We start from the raw sequence: 14,347 nt of genomic DNA, 5'->3' as shown, positions 1-14,347 counted from the left end.
TTCCACTTCCACAGCAGTAAAATAGAGATTCTATGAGTACTTACCCATTTCACGGGAGGACTGATGTAAGAAATAGAAAAGATAACGCATTTAGGAGCACAGCCCAATGCAGTGGCCCCGGCCCCATCTCTGAGCTGGCCTGTGTGGGAAACACACGCCCCAGCCTGGAAGGCCCTGGGGCCCCAGTGCTGAGGGTCTCTGTGGTCCTGTCTAGCCCAGAGGCCCGGGAGCCCAAGAGTGACAGCAGGGCGCGAAGGGAACCAAGTAGAGCCCCTTTCCCTTCTCCTTCGCCTTCCTTTACCTGGCTGGCGTTCAGCCGGCAGTGCTCAGAGAGACCTGGGCAACCTCCTGGCTTGGGCCCCTCTCTGGCCTTCTGATGCAACATAGGGCAGCACACACCTCCCTCCAGCGATCACCCCTCCCTGGAAACATCCAGGGGCCGACCCCTTGGCCCTGGGTGTCCATCCTCAGATGGCAGCACCTAATGCTTAGCCTGAGTCTCCAGGAAAAACAGAGGTAGGGATGTTTAGGACCCCAGAAGGGAACTCAATCCTCTTTGTCTGGGAGGGGGAGGCAGGGCCATGACTGTGCGTGGTTCTCAGTCACAAGGAGGACTCTCCAGCGGAAAGAATGGATGGAGCCCCCCGTACTGGGGAGGCTGGGGTAGGGACAGGGCTGGGGTCACAGGGACAGACGGAGGGGCTTTGGCATTTTTAAGGAAATGTGTGGTGATTTTTGTTTTCAGTGAAAGGATCTTTAGAAGTTATACTGATCACCTCTTTGGGTTCTGACGGCATCCTGTAGCGTCCAGGCGTGTGCAATTTTGGGTGCTCGAAGACCAGCACCTCCAGCAGGAGCAGGGCATCACAGGCGGCCCGAGCCTGTACGAGCCCCTGGGGGCGGGTGAGCCGGGCAAGTGGCGGCAGCGTGCGGAAGGCTAAACCTCACCTCTTGGGACGTCCCCCGAGCCCCCCGCAGCCTGACCTCCACCCCTCCAGGTCAGCTCCTTCAACTCCTCTTAGCTCCTCCCACGTCCAGGAGCTCCTGGGTGTCCCTTCCTCCGGCCCCCACTTGCTCAGATTCCTTCCCGTCTGTCACAGAAGCACAGTGCCGTCCTTCAGAGTCCACGTGGCTGGGCAGGTGGCACTGCCGTTAGCTGACGAATGAGTCTCTTCCCCATGAGAACAGGGCCATGTGTGCTCCCCAAGGCCTAACACTCACATCCGAGGAATGGATGGACGAACGATTGTATTGGGGTGCCGTGTTAGCGGCTGTCTTTCCCCAGACTGGGAGCCACACCCGGGAGGGGCCGTGTCTGGTGCGCCACTGCTCTATTCCCGGCAGTGCCATCTTCGGATAGTTGGTCGCCTAAGTGAAATGAGTTCTCAGGCAGCCTTGGCAGTGATGTGGGGGAAGGCGGGGCGTCCCAGTCTCCAGGAAAGTGGGCTGCCTGTGGGAAAGACACTAAAAAAGGGCTCTCAGCTGCACTGATCCTGAGCAGCTCCAGACAGCGTGATAAGAAAAAGGATACTTAATGCTGTGCCGAGTGCTTTACAAGAATCATGTCCCTTCATCCTCGCGATGGACCTATGAAGCTGATGCTATGGTCATCCCCACAGACCATCCCTCAGGGCTTGTCGCCTAGCTGCTCCTGGTGGAATTTCCGTGGAAGGCGCATCACGGCCCCAAGAAACAGAAACCCAACCCTGTAAATACCCAAGCCAGCACACAGTTCCCATCCAAAGCGGCACACATTTCTTTGGTTTTATTATTACAGACACACCATGTCTCTACCACAACCGGGGAATCCTGAGCTCTGCGTGCCCTACCTACCCTCTCTTTTCTACCTGGACAGGTCACACAGAAGGGTCCAAGCTACATGCAGGTGCAAGAAATGTTTGACAGAGCAGTTCAACTCATAGCTTATAAGGATGCCATTTCTATTTCTCCAACTGTGAAAGAGCTTTACAAAAACAGTGCCACGACACCCCCATGATGCTGGATTGCTTGATTCATGTTTTGTGAGCTTCAGAAACTTTGGCTCCCTTTTCCAGAGTAAGTAGCATAGGCAGGAAGTTCCACATTTGGGACAGGTCCTTCCTGGAAGTGAATGTCAGGCCGTGACATCCAGGTCTCTGCATGCAATGGGCTAACAGTCACGTTTAGGGGGAAAAAAATTAAAAGTCTCTCTCTCTCCCTCCTCCCCCCACCCTCCCAAGGCTCAGATCTCATTACGGTGTACATTATGGCCCAGGTACATTGAAGTGTGATATTTGGTTTCAGAAACATTCAGTCTCTTTGGCAAACTGAGAGAAATTGGTGGGAGCTGCTGAAATGCATTCCTCCTGCGGTCCTTCGCACTAATGCTTCATCCTCTCTAATAACCGCTGATAGACAGGGGCTGAAAGAGAGATATTTGAAAGGTGAAAAAGGTGCAGGCTTCCCATGTCTGTCTAGGATACTGTCAGAATCACGAGCACGAGGGCCAAGCAGCCTTCTTCTACCATCCTCTCCTGCACAGAGCAGATGCTTTTTGGTTTGTGAAACTTCATATCTTACTCAATGATGTTCTGAACTGGGATTTTCTACGTCTGCCAGCTTGGGACCACGACCTCATCATGGGTTCCTGCCAAGCCCCTGTGCAATATTCCCAGATTCTTAAACCTAAAAACTCATATCAACCCTAAAAAGGTTGGCACTCTTATTATCTCCATCTTAGGGAGAAGGAAACTAGGTGTTCTGTGTCTGACCCCAAAGGCCATGTTTTACTGCACCATGGTGTTCTTATCTATAGACAACAGACGGCAGATTTGGGCCTGCTTGGGGGTAAGACCCAAACAAGTCTACAAGAACTTCAAACCCAGACCAGACTTACCTAGTTTCACAGAGCTCTGGGTAGCCTGAAAGAAAACACAAGGTGTTAAGTTTTCTAGTGGATGTAATACCTACACCTGCTCATGGCAGTGGCTTTGCCCATTGCCATCCTTACTCAGAAAAAAATGGAGGGGATGAGGAAGAGGAAGGGGAATGTGGAACTGCTGGGCCCCGGGGGGCCACTCAGTCAGTCGTGGCAGCCCCAAGTGATGACGTGCTAGCCCCAACCAAGGAGACTCTGAGGCGGACATTCCTGGGATGCCCCAAAGTCAGGCTTCCCCCCAGACTATCACCTGGAGCTTGCGGAGCTGGGATCGCACAGGGGGTGGCTCAGGAATAGGAACTCTGGGCCAAGAACCCTCCTCAAGGGGCGCGAAGGAGAGCCCTATGTCCAAAAGTAAAGGGACGTATTCCAGCTCCATACCTCTGGGTTAAAGACTACCTCCTGCAGGCTCTTCTGTGGAAATGCAAACCTTCTGTAACATGACCCGTATTCCCAAGGGGCTCCACCTGACCTGAAGGGAGCCTGAGTGGGACCCCTGGGCCCTGGGCAAGCTAGGGAACAGGAGGAGAAGCACAGAAAGTCCGAGAGGTTCTGAGAGGGAGGTGGGGCTGAGGCAAGGAAGGGAGGTTCCCCACACAGAGGGCCCTGGATCCAGCACCCACACCTCTGCCCAGCAGGGCCCCAGCACTGGCCACGGCGGGCTGCGTCACGGAAAACAGAAGAGTGACTCGGAGCCCAGGCTCAGGGCAGGCCAGTCTGCTGTAAGGAAAGTTCAAGATGGGCCACCCTTCTCGGTCAGCTGGATTCCACAGCTGTGTCTGTTCTTACGGCCTCCCCACGCACTGAGGCTCAGATGCCTCACTTGGAAGGCCTCGGCTGTCGCCCACAAAGGAAGCAGGGCCTGCCTGGGTTCTTTTATCCAAACTCCACACAGGCCGGGGCTGAGGATGCCCCCATGGGAGTGGACAGAAATTACAGGAGAGCCCTGGGAGGACAGCCAAGGAAGACAGGAGAGTCCCCTCCATGAGCCCAAGCACAAGACCCAAGGCTGTTCAGGGCAGGGGCCAGCGTAGGCAGGCGTCTTACCCTGGAGAACGCGGATGCCTGTTTGAAGATATCAAGCGCAGAGTCTGCGAGTTCGTCCCCCCGTTCCTGAGGTCTGTTGGCTGCAGATAAAAGGAAAGGCAGCTTCAATGAGAGAGAAATGATTAGCGTGTCATTCATAACCACCAGGACTGAGGGGGCACTGTTGGGTTTTCTGGCTCACATTCTCAGATGAAGTTTTCCTTTGTAACTTGCCATAACTCGTGGTGGAATTCGGCCCGTGGGGAGAGAGCTCAAAGAAAGGTGAATGCACAGGTTGAGAGAGGCTAGGCTCCAGCTTTGCTGGAGGTAAAGAGAGCTCACCCAGGGCGGGATGCTGCAGGAGGGGTGCTTTGACCCATGTTCACAGCGTTCACATGTAACAAACAACTGGGCTCTGTTCGAACAGGGCTAGGATAGCCAGGCAACGCAGCAAAGAGAAATCTGTCCTTGAGTTGCTGGGTGTAGTGCATTTGAACCAAGAGTTCCTAAGTTACTTTTCAACCAGACCCAGCAATGCCGTCCAGAGATGCTCAGTCCACACGTCCCACATCATTCTCATCTTTGCTCACAGCAGGGTTTCTATCGAGCACCAACGGCTGTGTGTCGAGAAGGGCCAGCAGCAGGATGAGCGGGGGCGTGGTTCTTTAGGGCCTTACCCGGAGGCTGCAGGACACTGGAGATGACGTGGACCACGCCATTGGTGGCCATGATGTCAACTTCAGTAACAGGCTCCTTATTGACATTCACCACGTTGTTTTTCTGGGAGAAAAAGAGACAACAATTGTTGAACAGCAAGCACGTTTACCTTATCCATTCTTAAACCTAGCAAATGTTTACTGAGCACTTCTGGATGCCAGATCCTGTGCTAAGTGTGGGGGATACTCTGGTGACTGGAACAAGACCCCTGTCAGCTACAGACCTTCGGCCTGGTAGACTCAATTTAATCCTTGTGTGGATCCAGCATGTTGCAATTTACAAAGTGCTCTTTTGTGTGATTCCCTTATCCTCACAGCAGTGCGTGGTGAGGAGGTCGATATCATGGCCTCCTTTAAGCTGAGCAGGTGGGACAGCTGGGAACAGAAGCCAGGTGTCTGGCTCTGGTTGAAGGGCTCTTTCCCCTTTTCCTCCATGCCTGGCTTCAGAGTTTCTCACAGGGTAAATCTGTCTCAGGCTTTCCTGAACGACCCAAGGGGGAAGGGGGAACTGGAGCCTGAGACCGACAGGACCCTGACACCCCAGACTAGGAGCTGGGAGATTCTCAGGTGACCTGCAGAAGTCAAACAAGTCATGCCGTCCCTGCCTGCCTTCCTGTGCTCCCGGGAGAAGCTGATGAGCACAGGGATGGCTGGAGGCCAGGAGAGAGATGCAGGAAGCAGAAGCTGAGCCAGCCACATGCTGCAAGGGTGGTCCCTCCACGGGGTGTCAATGGCCTTGGCTGGTACAGCCAGGGAGGCCACAGGCAGCTTCGCAGAGCTGGGCTGCCTATCTGTTCCCTCTCTTCAAGGTAGGGACCCTCGGAGGCAGCTCCAAAGTGGAATGTGCAGAGTAAGGGAAGGTTCACAGAACAAGCGTCAGAAGAAAAAGCCTCCTGGGCTGGTCTGGTTCATGGTACAGCTCAGTGAACCCCTGGACTTGGGGGCGATAGAGTGGGAAGGGGATTGGGAATTGATCTTTCAAGACTTGTAAGTAACTATCATTTCCTTAAGGAAACGGAGATTTAATAGCTTCTCCCAGATGCCAATCAGATGCTTTATTCCCCTGCAGATCTGGAAGTTCTTATTCCGGTCTAACCACAATCTCTCTTGATTTCCCTGAAGACTCTTTTTCTTTTCCTTTCCTTTTTTCTTTTCTTTCCTTCTTTCTTCTCTTTTCTTTCAAAATGCACTCAGAGATTCAAGATGCTTCTTAAACACGGAGTGTGTGTCTAATGCCATCCTAGGGACGAGATGTGCCCTAAACCCCAGTGGTAGGGCACGGCCAGCCTTTTAATTGTTAAACATACTCACCGAGCTGACTTCCAACTTGTCGCCTTGGAGAGACTTCAGCCGCACCAGGGCCCCGATGCCTCCGCTAACCAGGATTTCATCGCCAACGTGGTATTTCAGGATGTTGGCAAGCTCCTTGGCGTTGCCTGCAGGTTTGTGGGAAAAGAAAGCAGAGTTAATCCTAAGGCTGGTAACGGGTGTGGTCAGGGAGGGCCCAAAGGAGAAGATGTAAGCAGTCACCCCCGAGATGGAGAACCCCCTGCCCAGGTAATAAGCACTTATTGAGCACCTACTGTGTGCTCAGCCCTCCGACCCACCATGTGCATAATGGTCAGGGGAACAAGACATATGACCGTGGCCATGACTCTACCTGTGCACTGGATGGGCTGCTGGGTTAAGTACACGCTTCCGTGTGATGCTGAGAAGGGAGTTAATCTATACTCCTCTGTGAGTATGACTCATGTTTCCATGACTAAATATTTGCTTGGAAAGCCAGGGGCCTTTCCAGCACTGGCATCTGAGACATTTCATCATCAGCATGGCTCCCAATAGTTATAACACAGTAGTGAAATATTTACACATTCTGCCCTCAAATGCATACTTTGAGACGGCTGTTTCCTAAGGGAGAACTTAAAAGAGTCGACAGCTGCGGTCTGGAGGAGCTATGGAGCCGATGAGGTCAGGGCCGAAGGGGGGATCCCTCCACAGTGTCCCTCCTCGTCACGTCTCAGCATTCCTTCCGGCCCACGTCAGCTCCTCCACCCACTGGGGAAAGCAGCCAATTGCTCATCAAGGTGCACAGGCAGTCCCCAGATTAAGTGTGGGAGGCAATCTTAAGGCTGCCAGCTGCCCTCTCCTCTGCATCGAGGCTGCCCCTGGTACTCATGTTACCAGCCAAATGGCCGGGTATCCCCAGGGCTTATGGACGGCTATTTCCAGCAACTTGAAACTGAGAACAGAGAAAGCTTTAAAGTATTTTGGGGAGTTCACTTGGTTATGGACGAATCCACATGAGTGCCACGGGATGGAGCCACCAGGTACAAAGGGATTTCCAAACATCCACAACTTGGAGCTGGCAAGAGTTTCCCTTCCACCAAAATACGGCCTGGAGGTGCTGAGCCAAGCCAGCCCCCAGGATGGGAGGGGTCTCCTTCTTCTGAGATCTCTAACACCTGGATCGACCTCTAACACGGGGACTGGGATGGGCTCCATGCCCCAGGCGTGCTGGGGTCTAATCCTGCCCGTAGGCCTGAGGGAGGGCGTGTTGGGGGAGCTTTGCCCAAGCCCTCCCTCAGCTCCCGCACAGCTGAAAATGAAAGGCAAGCCAAGCAGGCTTGGGACACCTGGGGAATATTCCCTTCCTCCTGAACAGAGAGAGAATGGAAAGTTTATGTCCAGAGTGAATGTCTCCCCTCTCCTCAGGAACATATGTCAGCACCACAGACACAGGCATTCATTTAGCAATAAAGAAAATTAAACAGGACACAAATACAGTTCACAGCTGCCCGAGCTTTTTGTTCTGTACTCCAGAGCGGGAAGGGAGGTGTAGACGATTTGGGTCCCAAGACTTAGCCAAGATCCTTCCTCCTCCTTCTCGTCCTCAGACTCACCTTTCTGCACTGGGTGGATGTGTCGTTCACAGGCATGCAGCAGAGTAAACACCGCAGGCCCATCCTACCTCCGCACCATCATTGCCATTATCCCATTATCGATGGGGCACGTGTGCCCAGCATTGTGGGCAATGCTCATTTAATCCTTATTAACACTCTGAGCAAGGTGCTCTTACCACCCCCATCTTACTAATGGGAAAACCAAGGCCCAGAGAGGTTAAGCAACCTGCAAGAGGTCACTCAGCTGGTAAATGCCAGAGCCAGGGTTTGGTCTGCTTTCAGGTAATCTGGGAGCCCAAGCTCTTCACCACTAGATTGTCTCTCAAACATACTCAACTTAATTGCTCAGGGCCTTGATGAGCTTCCTGGTAAAGCTTTCATCCCGAGGTACATGTGACACAGGTAAATGGCTTCATGAGCAGGTTCTCACAGGTCCTCAGGGGAAGGCATGCCTTGTTGACTGGGCTGGTTGTCATCTACCCTCAATTCCCTTCTACTCTTCTCTGCCTTGTTCACTGCCTGGGGAAGCTGACCACCGTGAAGTACATCATCCGGGCTCCCTCACCCTCCTGCGATCAGCTGCCAGGAGGCCGCTGAAGGAGGCCAAGGCACCTAGTGGCCTCCTTGCCATGGTTCTGATAGCAGCTGCATGTGGCTCTAGCCAGTGTGCTACATCCCTCCTCCTAGGGTCTCCCTGGACCGGCCCTCCCCCCACCATCCCCTGCCCCCAGCACCCCCAGGCCTGGAGTGGCAAACAATGGGTACCATCACCCTTTGCTGGTTCCTTAACCCTGCCCACACCTCTGCAAATAGTCTTGTCATTAAATTCCTTTCAGTCAAACCCTTCATAATGTGCCAACTGTTTCCTGCTGAAACCCTGACCGATACAGTTACTTTAGAGAAGTTGAAAAATGTACTTAGGTTGGTCTTTACCCAAGAGTTTGTTCAGTTCTCCCGGTGGCAAGGCTTGGAAGGCTTCATTGGTAGGGGCGAAGACCGTGTAGACCCCTTCCCGGTTGAGGGCCTCGGTCAGCCCCGCAGACTGGATGGCGGCCACCAGCATGCTGTGGATACACACACGGAAAAGGTCACCTCCCTGTGTGTGTGTGAGGGGGGGTCGTCATTTGCCCAAATACCGCACCACGGTGGGTAGGTGGAGCCCAGAGCACTGGCATTCATACCCCTTGCTGGTTTTCGTACAGACAGGGAACGATTCCGGTCTGCATCTTCTCTCCATAAATGCTAAGTTCAGTTAAAAGCCAGAAGTCAGTGGCCAAAGGCAGAAGGAGGAAGGGAGAGGTCAGTGCCATGGCTGATCCAGAGACTGGCTGAGCTCCAGGGCCCGAGGGATGTGATTCCGGGGGGTGGGAGGTGGGGGCAGAGGGTGGGTGGTCTCCTAGGCTCTTGTGCAGATGGCTGAATTCAGTGAATGCTCGATGTCACAGCACCCAGTGGTGAGTGAGCAAATCAGAAATGGAGAGAGCAAGGCAAGAAAACAAAGTGACATCAGGAGCCTGAGAAGGAAGGAAACTTCAGGGGCAATAAGCAGACACTACACGGATTGAGACTCATCACGCGCGCAAAGCCAGGTGTTCTCAGCTTCCCTGGGACTTTAAAAGGGGAGCAGGATGTTTCCCTTGCCCTTCAGGAATACAAGTGCAGCCCACTCCCTGTTCCCAAGGGTGTGAGGATTACACTCCCAGAAGCCACCCTTCTTCTCAACCTAAGTTTTTAAGGTGACCCTCGTCCTTTCCGAATCCCCGGCTTGGGAGATCACACGGACACACGGCCAGTGTTCACTGGAGCCCCGAGGAAGTGGGGAGCTCGACAGACAGCTGAGGCCACTGTCCTGCCCCAGCAGGGCCACTTGCAGAAGCACCGCCCCGGGATGGAGCCGGTTACCTGAAGCGACTGTCCCCCTTCAGCACGTCCATGACGGTGCCCACTGGGGGGGTCAGCACCCGGTCCATGGTGAACAGGGTCCCGTATCTGCCCCTCTTGTCGTGGGCGGCGATGCAGCTGTTCTCAATGCACAGGCTCTGCACAAAAGAGGGGCAGAGAGAGGCCACGTTACCCCCCAGCCCAAAGCAGGGGCCTCCTGATTTGTTCAGGGCATGTGCTGATGGCTTCACCCACAGAGATCAGTGAATATATACGGGGCTGCAGCATTAAGACTAGGATTAAAGGATGTGTTTCCTCCAGGAAAAAAAAAATAAAAATGGCGTTCCTTAAGGAAAGAACAGCTATAGAGGCCCCAATAAATGTACAGAGAGGGCCCATAACGAGATTATCACGTGACACGAGAGGGCCATTGACAATGATCAAATAAAGAGATCGAGTCTCTTCATTTATCTATTTAACAAATGACAACCGTCTTTAGCCAAATGGCGCTGGCTGGTCCCGAGCAAGGGCTATGTTGTGTTGTACTTCTTATTTGATATTCCAGGGTAACTGTTGGGTTTGAAGAGAGAGAAGAAACAGGAGAAGAGGGAAGAGAAGCTTTTGGACCAAGGAGGGCTGAGTGTCAGTTCAGGCAAGGCTTCTCTTCACGGGAGCTAAGAAGGATCCAAAACCTGCATCCCTCCTCCCTTCGTTCATCACTCTGGGTTCAGGGTGGATGGCTGCTTACCCAGCCAGGCCAGACAGGTGTTTAGTTTATTCCCAAAGGCCTCCAGAAAAGGAGGCTTGACTCTTTTGGCAAGACCCCCATTTCGATCCTTTGATATCAGATATTCTTTCTAAAATTCCTTCCTTCCTTATTAGAAACCAGTTCTCAGGCAAGCTCCTGCTTATTGAACACTTTTTTTTTTTTTTAACACTAATATAGCTTGCATTTCTTGGAGCTGAGACAAAGAAAGAGCGTGATTTAGGACCCAGAACTTACATTACGGTAAACAAAAACTCTCAGTTTTTTGCCGCCCAGAGTTTCTAGGATCTGTCCGTGGTACAGATACTTGGAGGCCAGCTGATCTTTAATCATGTGGTTCAGAAGCAAATTCTTCGTCCGGGCATCAATTGGAGGGGTTCCATCTGCAAGAGAAGGCGTGGTCAGGTCCAGACAGTGCAGCAGAAAGCCCATCCCTCCTTCCATTTGGAAATAGAAATTGAGAAATCAAGCAAGGCTGCCAATACTCCTTAACATCTGGCATCTTGTGAGAATTAAAAAAAAAAAAATGTCTAGATAATCAAGGGTGTTTGGAATTTTGCCCTAAGAGGGAGGGGTAGGCACGGACACAACTTGGCCCTTCTCTGCCTTCCCCATGGCCATGGCTCAGCTGTATCCTCACTCTGACCTCCTGACTATCACACTGGCAATTGACCCCGCAAATAAAAAGACAAGGGAGTGCTTTGCTCTCCCAACAGATGCACACTCTTGAATTCTGAGGACAAGACTGCCACGTGCATCCTCTGCTCTACCAAACGAAATAGCAGAGCCTCTTCACTTTCTCGTGAAGTCACTTCTGCTTTTGGCTGAGCTGGGTGGAAGCACGAATGGTCCACGGGGAGCTGTAAATTGGGGAGGGTGCTGTGGAGGTGACAGCGGTGGGGCAGCTGCCCCCAGAGACAAACGCACAGGGATGCCTTCCCCACGATACCTTTGAAGACAGAATTCATGGGGGCCAGGAGAGTCAATCGCTCAGTTCCAGAGAGATGGGTGCCGAGGCCAGCTTGTCTGAAAAGGTCAACAGCTGTGGAAACATCGGACTCTGCAGCCAACTCAAATAGCGTCTTGGCTATAAGGAAGGAGAAAGTGGGTTCAAAAGTTAAAAGTACTGTTTTCATGTATCATTCGTCCATCCCAGAGCATGACATACATCAGCAGGAATGTCATCTCTTGAGTCAACAACCCCTCTAAACACTGCTGGGGCACAGCGGGTTTGTGTCATCAGGGGAATGGTCACCCAGAAAACCACACCGGTTGGGGAAGTGAGGTGAGGCTCAGTTGGGCAGAGGGCCTCTGTCCCAGCCCTTGGTCAGGGTCCTGTCCAATGCTGGGGAGGAAGAAAGCATTTGTCTGTGTCATGGCTTCTGAAGAGTTGATAATGCCAGTGACCACACCCACAGAAAGTTTTCTTCTGGGTTTGTTTTTTCCTGTGAAATTCCCTCACTCATTAGCAGTAGAACTCCCTGGCAATCCAGGATGGGGAAAGGATGCTGAATGGGACCCAAGCCAAAGTCCATTCAGTCATTTTTCCCTGGGTCAGTGACCCTGGGATCCTTGGGCATGATGGAGAAAGCAAATGCTCTGAAGTCAGCAAATGGCCCTCTGTGCCCAACCAGTGCAGGCAGATCTTCTGAAAGGCCTCCGTGATTGAGTCGCTCCCTCCCCAGACACCTCCAACGGCTCTCCCCTGCCCACAGGGTAACGCCCAGACTCCCAAGCCTGCAGCTCAAGACTCTTCATAATCTGGCTGCAACCTGCCAGGTGCCCAGGCTGTCTCTCCTGGGAGGCTGTGAGCTGGGTGCAGACAGGGAAGCGGCTCCCAAGATCCCCGAGTTCCCCCAGCCGCGCCACCATGGACGGCACAGGGCACAGCAGACCTGGCAAGCCCAAGGCCCCCGAGGCCTGGATCACCTGAGTCTGGAATGAGCAGCTCGTCGATGAAGTGGATCACACCGTTGGTGGCCAGGACGTCTTTGTTGGAGATGATGGGCTTCCCGTTGATGGTGAGCATGTCCCCGCTGCAGCCCACCTCCAGCGTGGTGCCCTCCAGGGTCTCCAAGGACAGCCCCGCCACGATGGCTTCGGCACACATGGCCGACTTCAGGATGTGGTTGTTTAGCAGGTCTGGGGGCCGAACAGGACACAGGTCAAGTCAGCGCCAGCCGGGCTGACCTGAGGCGCCAGTTCGCCGCCTGCCCCGGCTAGGAGGATTCCATTCTCTCCGAGGCTAACGATCAGACGAGCCTGGGGTACCACGTGGCCTGGATCCTCCTCTTCCTCTCCTCCTAGCCTGTAAAACTAGTTGGGCTCTGTGCAGTCTACCTGAGTTTGAACCCCAGCTCGGCCACTTAGCAGCTGTGGGACCCTGGGCGAGTCACTGAGCCTCTTTGAGTCTCAACTTCCTCACTGGTCAAGTGGAGATAAGCATAGCATTCATCTCCTAGGGCTGATGGAAGGATGACATGAAACTCTGAAGGTTAAGCACCCAACACAGCGGCTGACGACAGAGTAAACGCCCAACAAATGCTAGTGATTAGCTTCTTAGTACCTGAACTTCAGGGTGAATTCTCTTATTTGTATCTGAACTTCCCAGATAGGGGAAAAACTCAAATGAGTTTACCTTGGGATTTTTTTAATCTACTGACCTTTATGAAAATGTAAAGTGTGGTAGGAAAAGATGAAAACTGTAGCAAATGAAAGTTCTGAATTATTTCTACATTTTATTTGTTTTTGTTCACTTTACCCCAAGGGTCTCCTTAGTTGCCAGGGCCTGTTAGAGGCTGGGGACGGTGAGCAGTAAGACATGGTCTCTGCAGCCCCATTCACCCCGCCCGTGAATCATAAACACAATCGTTTAATTACTTGCCCAAGTGCTGCTTTAGGGACAGGGCAGGGGCTGGGGGTGCTGAGGCTGCAGGAGCAGCGGAGGGGACGTGCTCCAGCCCCAGCCAGGCAGAGCCGTTCCAGGACTGTTGCTCACCAAGGTCCCCGGGGCCCTCTGTCTTGCGTGCTCACCACAGAGGCGAGTTCCAATGTGTCCTGAGTGTGGGAACCAAAACCGCACTGTCACAGACAGGAGGAAGCTCTGAGGCCCCGCAGAAGTGCTGAGGGCCTTGAAGGCCAGTGCTGACCCGCTTCAGCTGGTGGGGAAGACAAAGGACGGCAAGACCGCTGTGGGAATGAGGCCTTGGGGATTTAGTTTCTCAGGGAAGGAAGCTGAAGGCCGGGGGTGGGTAGGTGGGTGAACTGCCAGGGCCCCTCGGAGGGTGAGCCAGGCCAGGGCTGGAAGCCAGTCTGCGAACGGGCACTTCTCGTCCATCTGCCGACCCGCTAGCAACCAGGAGACTGTCAGGTGGACCGTGGCCGCCCGCCCCCGAGCCTGCAGTAGCAGCCCCACACAGAGGGCCCTCGCTTTGAGCAAACAGCTTAAAGTGGGAAAAGGCAGATGTGCAAAAGGGATAAACTTGGGGTGTTTTTTTCACTTTATAATAAGGTGTTCTGATAGCTACAAAGATAAAAATGTGCTCCGTACAAAACATGTTTTAGGGGGAAAACAGCTCTAAATAAAAAGCTAAAATGCTGCGATGCACCCAAGTCTCATCTCCTCGGAAGCCTTCAGGACCCTCAGGCTGCGGATGCCCATCCCTGCCCTCATCCCCGTGACCTTGGGAGTATCTCTGAGTACAACGCTCAGCACATCAGATCCCCAATGACCTGTTTTTAATTAAGCCTGTTACACCAACTAGGTTTAAACTTCCTTGACTGTACCATGTTCACTTTTGTGGCCTGGGTTCCTGGCACCACAATATCTGGACATAATAGATCCCCATCTGTGCTTTCAGAAATGTGCCCCTTCCCATCCCTGCATAGCTTCAAGGAGAACGTTTTACATTTATGGGGTGTCTGAAATGCATTAGGCATTTCGAAGGTGGGTTTAAATAGATTCAAAAGAAATGAAGTCATCCCTGGATTATATGTGGAAGGAGTAAGTGTGATTGGAGGGTTGGAGTGCACAGGGGACCTGGGGCCTACTCCCCTTTGAAGGGGACCCAGGGACCTGCAGGCAGCATCTCAGTGGTCCTGGAGTTGGGGAGCTGGGGTGGCAGAGCCTGGCCTCCCCTCC

The 14,347-nt window shown here is 53.0% G+C and overlaps 1 protein-coding gene across 1 annotated transcript in view; it reads right to left on the bottom strand.

Moving 5' to 3' along the window:
- Nucleotides 1-1,750: 1,750 nt before the first annotated feature.
- The window catches only part of TGFBI (transforming growth factor beta induced), a 32,160-nt gene continuing 19,563 nt past the window's right edge, over nucleotides 1,751-14,347 (bottom strand). Inside the window, exons 8-17 of the mRNA XM_082381426.1 lie at nucleotides 12,136-12,348; nucleotides 11,156-11,293; nucleotides 10,444-10,589; nucleotides 9,462-9,598; nucleotides 8,493-8,623; nucleotides 5,971-6,095; nucleotides 4,621-4,723; nucleotides 3,965-4,044; nucleotides 2,876-2,900; nucleotides 1,751-2,401 (exon numbers count right to left, since the gene is read on the bottom strand). Of these exons, the coding sequence (XP_082237552.1) occupies nucleotides 2,361-2,401; nucleotides 2,876-2,900; nucleotides 3,965-4,044; nucleotides 4,621-4,723; nucleotides 5,971-6,095; nucleotides 8,493-8,623; nucleotides 9,462-9,598; nucleotides 10,444-10,589; nucleotides 11,156-11,293; nucleotides 12,136-12,348 (1,139 nt within the window). The 3' untranslated portion in view covers nucleotides 1,751-2,360. The remainder of the gene's footprint in view (nucleotides 2,402-2,875; nucleotides 2,901-3,964; nucleotides 4,045-4,620; nucleotides 4,724-5,970; nucleotides 6,096-8,492; nucleotides 8,624-9,461; nucleotides 9,599-10,443; nucleotides 10,590-11,155; nucleotides 11,294-12,135; nucleotides 12,349-14,347) is intronic.

Source organism: Balaenoptera borealis (assembly GCF_965194805.1).
Source record: "Balaenoptera borealis genome assembly, chromosome: 2".
Taxonomy (NCBI): domain Eukaryota; kingdom Metazoa; phylum Chordata; class Mammalia; order Artiodactyla; family Balaenopteridae; genus Balaenoptera; species Balaenoptera borealis.
This window is presented reverse-complemented; position numbering and strand designations above follow the sequence as displayed.